General features: G+C 33.1%; 1 protein-coding gene across 2 annotated transcripts; it reads left to right on the top strand.

Annotated features, from left to right (window-relative positions):
- The first annotated feature begins 646 nt into the window (after positions 1 to 646).
- On the top strand, positions 647 to 4590 carry LOC132610516 (ABC transporter I family member 21-like). Of its 2 annotated transcripts, XM_060324838.1 has the most exons (7): positions 647 to 773; positions 858 to 1020; positions 1368 to 1528; positions 2349 to 2400; positions 3083 to 3219; positions 3513 to 3599; positions 4012 to 4590. In XM_060324838.1, the coding sequence occupies exons 2-7, from the start codon at positions 885 to 887 to the stop codon at positions 4297 to 4299; spliced, it is 861 nt and encodes a 286-aa protein (XP_060180821.1). In that variant the 5' UTR covers positions 647 to 773; positions 858 to 884; the 3' UTR covers positions 4300 to 4590. The 2 variants fall into 2 exon arrangements, with proteins under 2 accessions (XP_060180821.1, XP_060180820.1); XM_060324837.1 differs by having other exon boundaries at positions 661 to 1020.
- Positions 4591 to 8056: the final 3466 nt, after the last annotated feature.

The following is an 8056-nucleotide window of genomic DNA, read 5'->3' as shown; positions in this document are numbered from 1 at the left end:
GTTCCTGAAGGTACGCGTGGCTGTTTGTAAGCCGTTACCTTTGTCAAATGGCGTTATTTAACGGGTGAATTGATTAAATGACCCTCTCGCTCATTTTAAAGACTCTTTTTAACTAATTTCCTCTTGAACTTTGAATGTTATGGGTCGGCTTCAAATATAAATCAAGTATCCGCTATTAAAAAAAAAAAGATTTCTTGGCCTTTTACTACTTAAACGTGAGACTTTATGGTGTTTAATCCACTTCATTGATCACTAGACCACTCCCCTTGAGTGTCACTTGTCCACTGTAATAAATGTTAATTTTCACTTGTTCAGTTTAAAAAATCAAGAATTAATTTATCACTTAATTTCTAATTTATCCTTATTATTAACTATAATCATTCCCCAAAACATGAATTTATTATATTCAAAGGGTGATATAGTAAACTTCTATGTAAGTATTGATTAGTTTTTTAATATATACTTTTATCACGTGATATGAGAAAAATTACAACTTATAATAATATTGTAAACTTTTTACATGTTTAGATTTTAATTTTAAATTATTGATCATTTAATTCAATTTAACTTTAAAAAATAATTGAATTGAATCTAAAAAAGTGTCATTAGTGGTGCATAAAGTAGCACATAAGGTAGATTGACATTTAATTCGGAGCTCCAAAAGTGTACTAATCGGATCCGGGTCGAATTTGACCGGACCGACGGGGTTTTGTGGTTGGAATACAAACAACAGGGTAACGTCCAGTTCAGCAGTTGTCAGAAGAGTTAGTTAGGTAAGCGGTGACAGCTTTTAAAACGGGTATAAAATACAACCCGGGAAATGCTTACAATACCATATTGAATAATTTACACTACAGTATTGAAGAAAAACAAAGAAGAAGAGGATGGAAGGAAAATCAAGCAGTATTCAAGTAAATGGAATGCAATTCTCATACGATTTCCAAAGTCCCATCTTTTTCGATTTTAATCTCAACATTTCTCCCGGATCTCGATGTCTCCTTGTCGGTGCTAATGGATCCGGTACGTCTAATTTATTTATCTTACTTTTCCTTTTAGTGTCTTTAAAAAAGAATGTGTATTTCATTTTTTGGTACATGTTTAATTCCTAACTTTCCACGTAAGATCACAACATATTGTTACATTCTATGTATGTGTGTGTAAGTTGGGACCTCAAAATTCAAAAAGTACTTTCTTTAACTCCGTATTAAGTTAAAAACAGACAAATAAATTGAAACCGAGGGTATAGAAGAATATTTAGAAATGTCTATTCATACTAACTCCTAAATCACTGGGCATTTTGCACCCATTGTGTTCAATTTTGTTGGATAAATTGCGAGACTTAATTTTTATTTTTCATTTTGGAATAGGGAAGACGACTCTGTTGAGGATATTGGCGGGAAAGCATATGGTTGGTGGAAAAGATGTAGTGAAGGTGCTGAATTTTTCGGCTTTTCATGACACCCACCTTGTTTGTAGTGGTGATCTGGCTTACCTTGGAGAGTCTTGGAGCAAAAATGTTGGAGCTGTTGTAAGTACTTCATGATTGTCGTGTCTGCCTTTTTTGTCTATCTGTCACTTCATTTGCTTTGTTTATCTTGCTTTTTGTTCTGGTTATTTTCCTTTCTACCTGCTTTTATTACACTTCTTTTGAGCCGAGTTCCTATCAGAAACAGCCGCTCTACCCCAAAAAGGTAGGGTAAGGTCTGCGTACATCCTACCCTGCCAGGACCCCACTTGTGGGATTACTTTAGGTATGTTGTTGTTGTTGTTGAATTGAGGGTGTGATCATCGGTGGATTTAGCATATTGGCAGTAGGTGCAACTGCATCAGTGTCGTAGTAGATCAACTTTTTGAAAATATATACTGTATGTATTTATACTAATTTCGCTCCATGGCCTAAAGTAGTAACAGGTACATAATAATAGTTTTGTACCCAGAGGCGGATCCAAAATTTTGAGTTTATGGGTTCTGGATTATAGAAAAGGAAGCTTACTGGATTCCGGATAAAATATTTATATATATTAAGTAGATTTTTTAACAAATACGGAGATTTGGCTAAAGCTACTGGGTCCTGCCGAACCTGTAACCCCTACGCTAGCTCTGCCTTCTGTTTGTACCCTGCACCCTACTGAAATAATCCTGAACGGCCTTCGGGTATGATGAACGATGCATGTATCCTTAATTATTCAAATGTTGTTGGTTATTGTGGTTGAAGACTTCTATGCTACCTCCATTATAATTTACAGTTCCTTTTTCAGTCTTTTTATTGTTATTGTAGCATAGAACTTCGGCCTTGCTGAATAGAATCCTTGTCTAAATGGCGTTGTTTTTTTTTTGCAAAAATTCAGGGAGATATTCCACTTCAGGGAGATTTTTCAGCTGAACATATGATATTCGGAGGTGTGTAATCTCTTTTTTCTCTAAGTTTCCTTTTTTAATCTCCTGATGGCATTACATAATGATCTTCTGTCATGACTACACTATCAAGTGCTTGTTGTATGTCATTCCAGTGGATATATATGTATTGACTCGTGCTATGAAAAGGCAGAATATATAGTTGTAGGCATCACTTATGAAATGTGCTGATGACCCTTCTAATCTAGGCTTTCTCAAGATCCCCTAAACTATTTAATCTATTACAGGAACTACCGATGTGTTATCGAAAACTTTAGGCTTTCAATGATTGTAAAACTTTCAATCTGATTTCCTTTTTTGCACCATTCTACCTCTGGATCTTGGAGTCCGTGACTAATATTAATATATGTAGAGTTCCGAATTTATTGATACCATTCGGTTTTCTGAATTTTGAGATATAATAACCTTGACTATTATATACAGAATGTAGATGAACTTGTAGATTTATTAGGAGCACTGTAAGTTTATCTTTATCTTTAAAATCTTTTTCTTTACTGTCCTTTTTGGAGGTTGCCAGCATATCGTTAATGCTGAGGAATACAACAGTACCACTTACTCAAAAAAAATAACCATGACTATTCTGTATGTAATCTTCTGCAAAAATGTGAACTTGTGGAGTTTGAATGGAAATTTTCAACCTTTTTTTTGTTTTTCTGTCATGATTTAGTTGAAGGAGTGGATCCAGTTCGGAGAGAAAAGTTGATTGAGTTGCTGGATATTGATCTGCAATGGCGTATGCACAAGGTATCGGATGGTCAGAGGCGTAGAGTCCAAATCTGCATGGGTCTCCTTCACCCCTACAAGGTAATCTTTGAGGCATAGGTCCACAGTCAACCTTATCAGAGTTCAAAGTAAAGATTTGGTGATCCAAGGTTTGCATCAACCTCCTAGAATATTGGTCGTATTTGCAGTAGGCTCACCATATTAAATTTTTCCGAAATAGTTCTGGTGCTCATTCTCATCGGTTGTCTCTCACTTACATTTTTCTTCCTTTCATTGTGGAGTGGAGCTTCATAACTTTTTGTCATTGAGAATTGTCAGTAGGGTGGGTTAACTTCTTTGATGACTGTTGCTAATGGAGAATCGCTTTCATCCAGGTTCTTTTACTGGATGAGGTCACAGTTGACTTAGATGTCGTCGCGAGGATGGATTTATTGGATTTCTTCAAGGAAGAATGTGAACTGGTATGCACTTTTTATTTCTGAACTTACATGTGTGTAGACAGTCAACTGGATCTAAGCAGTACAAGGGTAGTTTTCAAACTGATGTTCAATATTCCCATTGGATTTTCTCCTTTTTTTATTTTTTTTATTTTGGGTTGATTGAGAGGGCTAGGTGGGGGACTCGTTGATATTTAAGTCTGAAGAGTGCGTATCTAATCATCCCTTAGCGTCACCTGAAATAAAATCACAATAGAAAATAGTGAAGTGCCATTTAAGCAGTCTTGCAAAACTACATAATTTAGTAAGCCATATCCACACTGAGGTTCATGGAAGTGATATTGATAAACCAATTTAGATACTAATTGTGTTACAGATTCTGGTAATAGAAGGTAGGCCAAAAAAATAATTTTCTGGTTCCATGTCATTATAACAGAGAGGAGCTACAATTGTCTATGCAACACATATATTTGATGGGCTGGAAACATGGGCGACAGATCTTGTTTACATCCAAGATGGAACTCTGAAGAGGTCTGAGAAGTTACCCGAGCTTCCAGAGTTGAAGTCTTCCCCCAATTTGCTTTCAGTAGTTGAGAACTGGTTGCGGTCTGAGACCACGATAGAGAAAAAGAAGCCAGTTGTCACTCCACCAAGGGTTCAAAAATCCTCTCCTTTTGGCTCTTCTCCATTTCAGTCATCTAGACATATGGCATATTTTCGCTGATTTACGCGTTCTGTTTCCATAGTGGAATTAAACCTTGCAGGATTGCCAATAAAAGAGACTAGAGCTGGTTTTTCGGTATTTGCAGCTTGCGAAATGCTGTCATTATCACAGACTACCCTTTGCTGAATTCAAAAGTAGGAATTATGGCAACTCGGGTTAAATTTACATGTTGAAGCCCTGAGGATGTGCCTTCAGTACAAGTATTTATAGTCTTCCATTCTTCTATTTATATTAGTGTCAAGTAATTTCTTGTAACAACAATCACCAATATATTATTTTGTTCGTATCTTACTTTGAAAATTCGTCACTTCATTTTGCACCTACCAGGTCATGTGTAGCCATTGTCAAGATGTTAATTTTAACGAGAACTTAATGAAAAACGTCACCCAGAATCCTATAATCATGTCAGATAAATTGAATATTTATCAAATCAAGATAGAAAAGGTGAATAATCACATTGAACATCTATGTTTTCCCGGGTTTGTTGTGTATAACTATCAAGATGGGTACGCCAAGTTTTTGGAAGACTTTTAAAGAAATTCACACAAAAATTCCAAATTTATAACACGAGTAATTGAAATAAAGACAAATGGATAATATTGTGAAGCATATCGTGCCTTAAAATCAACTACTCAAATTTTGTTCAAAAGCATGAACATGACGTTTTAAAACCAACTACCTAAAAGTTGGAACTTTAGAGCAAAGATTGAGAAAATTTTAGGTAGGGAATGCGATTGATTGCTGACTAACACCAAAATAGTTTGGGCGTACAGGGAAAGCAAGCTCTCTCTTTTTGTCACTGTCTACTCAAATTATTGTTGTTGTCTTGTGTAAGTCGTGTTTCTTCCTCTGAACAGCTCTATGGTCCCTGGGGGGTCCAAACAAAAATATCCAATGCCTTTTCTTACAATTTTTTTTAACTATGGTAGTGTTCGGATCACTTACGTGTTTCTCGACTAATTCATTAATTATTTGTTAACTTCTTACTATTACAGATTTCGAGCAATGATTCCTTCTTTCATTTTCATTCCTCATTTATCCGAAGAAGGAGAGAAATCCATTTATCATAATCATACCAAAATTACTATAGAAGGAAAATGGAAGTATAGTAGATACTTACCCGCACATGTACTGGATGTTTATATCAAATCAAATAATGAAGTTTTTAAATTTGAAGTAAAAGATAAATATGTGTAAGCATATACCTTACATTTCTTGTTTGGTGTAAACATCTGGTGCACATAAATTTTTACCATGAAAGTCGCATGTACCTAAGGACAAATTCAAACTATAAACTTGTGACATATCGAACTATTGGAGTTGATTTTTTGCGTCTGCCATTTTCTTGTGTGACATCGTTGTCCCCGTCCCTATTGACAAAGATAGCCTGTGCCACAATTGTTCTACTCCTCTAGGTTATCTTCAAAAAAAATTCTACAAACTCATATCTATTGGGACTTACCTTTTTATTTTCTTTTTTCTTTTCTTGTTCAGATTATCTATGTATTCTGAAAGAGTATGAAGAAAGGGATACATGTTTGGACAATATTTGAATTGAAGCTAAATAAAAAAGGAGTATTTGAAGATGAAATTGAATTAAAAGTTATAAAACTTATTGTGTTTGAACATAAAATTTTACTTTAACAAAGAATGGTTGTGAGTTTATCTCACTTGATATATCCTCCAAAACAATATTTTAACATCACTTGAAGTTCAAAGTCAATACCTAAAATACTTGGCAGGATTTGTTTCTCGAGAGTCAAACTATATGAACTTTGATCAACATTGTAACATGTATATTCTCGCCATACTGATATGAGAAGAATTCCTACTTAATTCAAATATATAAATTTTAATTTTAAAATACAGATTTAATCTAATATAATTTAGGTTAGAATATTAGTCCAATTAACTCTCGAAAAGCAAAATGCCACTAGTATTTTTGGATGAAGAGAGTAGTATTTCATGCCCAAATGACTTATACTTGATCACTCAATTGGCTTTTACTTGGCGGGTGTTATCTCTGTAATTAATAGTGTTGAGTTTAAAAACAGTTTAGTTGTTTGATTTTTACCTTCCTCGGCCCCCTTTATATATTTCCTTAAACATAATGCTCTATCCGTCCTATTTTAAGTGTTTTAGTTTGACTTGGCAAGAAATTTAAGAAATACATAGAGATTTTTTGAATCTTGTGATCCTAAATTAAAGATGTGTGTAATGTTCCAAAATATCATTTGAATCTTTTAGTTTTAAACTTGTTATGTAGGATGTTTACATTGTCAACTATATAAATATAGAAGGATACATTCTTTTTTGACAGACTAAAAAGGAAAATTAGGCACTTAAATTGAGACGCAAGGAGTATGTGTTTCTTGGAATATTTATCTTTTCGATTTGGTCTTGGAATAATTATATTTTTATGTGTGTGTTTTTGGAGTCTTGGGTTTTCCTACCTTGGAAATGCTTGACGTTTCTTAGACCTTAGTTGTGTAACACATGATTTTCAGCAAAGGCTGTGTCAATAGTGTATATTATTTTCAATTCAACAAGCACTTAACTATTGGTTTTGATGGTTATTGGAAAAAGAAAATACGGTTATGTTTGTAACATGCTTACACGCCTACATAACATGTGATGCCATAGCCTATACCAGTTAGTCAACTTTTATTTTTTAATACATAGTTAGATATAGATTTGATTGGAACGGGTAGTACGAGCACCCACGTCTCTTGATCTTTAGCAACTTCATAAATCATAGATTTGATGGGGACTTTTCGATATTTCAATACCTCTGTTTTATTATCACAATAATCAACACAAGTAGTTCTTTACTTTATTTGTTTGTCTTAACTATATACGCACGAATTGAGCAATCCTTATGTTCTATTAAGACCAATTTAATATATTCGAGACACTTTTTTTTAACTGGAAAATGGTTATGCTAATTCTGAAACCAAAAGAAAATTGATATCTTTATCTTATTTATATTTTTATTTATTTTATATTTCCCCTTAAAGGACTAGCTAGTTTCTTGAAATAATTCCTTCAAAGAAATAAATAAGTAGTTAAGATATATATGTTTGGAATGATATAAGTCCTTTTTCATGAATAAAATATTTTCTGGTGTTTGATGTTGAGTGAAAAGTATTTCTCAGGGATTTTTTTTTCCAATAATATCAACAAATTGGAATGTGTTCTGCCGACACTTTTGGGTAATAAATAATTTAAACTCTAATTGCTAGTTGAAACAAATATATAAAAAATTAAAAAATAAAATAATTAAAGAGAAAAATAATATAGCAAGGAAATTTATTTTCCTCCTTTTGATAATGAAAAATATTTTCCATAAAAAATAACTCAACATAAAGTGAAACTAGTACGAACTTGGCATAATCTAATAACTTTAATTCAGATCTATTATATTTATCTAAAATTTATCACTCCTTCTGTCCCAATTTATTTGACACCCTTTCCTTTCCTTTTTAGTCTGTTCGAAAAAAAATGTCACATTTCTATAATTAATAACTAAACTTAACTTTAAAATTTTCCATTTACCCTTAATAAAATGATTTATAATCACACAATATTTAAGATTTATTCTAAACCTCTCTATAATTGTCATTTTTTATAACAACAATTAACTATAATGGCCTAAGAATAAAAAGTTACTTGGGTTGGTGAAATAGAAGATTCAATTGTTAAACTTTTAGACAACTGAAATTTACGAAACAAAAGAGATTACGAAACAAACTACATT

The sequence above is a fragment of the Lycium barbarum genome, chromosome 9, assembly GCF_019175385.1.
Source record: "Lycium barbarum isolate Lr01 chromosome 9, ASM1917538v2, whole genome shotgun sequence".
In the NCBI taxonomy this organism is placed as follows: domain Eukaryota; kingdom Viridiplantae; phylum Streptophyta; class Magnoliopsida; order Solanales; family Solanaceae; genus Lycium; species Lycium barbarum.
The sequence above is the reverse complement of the archived record's forward strand: the minus strand, read 5'-3'. Positions and strand labels throughout refer to the sequence as shown.

Coding starts and splice junctions, on each gene's coding strand:
- LOC132610516 (XM_060324838.1), top strand. CDS start 885: ATGGAAGGAAAATCAAGCAGTATTCAAGTAAATGGAATGCAATTCTCA. Junction 1,021..1,367: donor TGTCGGTGCTAATGGATCCG/GTACGTCTAATT, acceptor ATTTTGGAATAG/GGAAGACGACTCTGTTGAGG. Junction 3,220..3,512: donor GTCTCCTTCACCCCTACAAG/GTAATCTTTGAG, acceptor GCTTTCATCCAG/GTTCTTTTACTGGATGAGGT.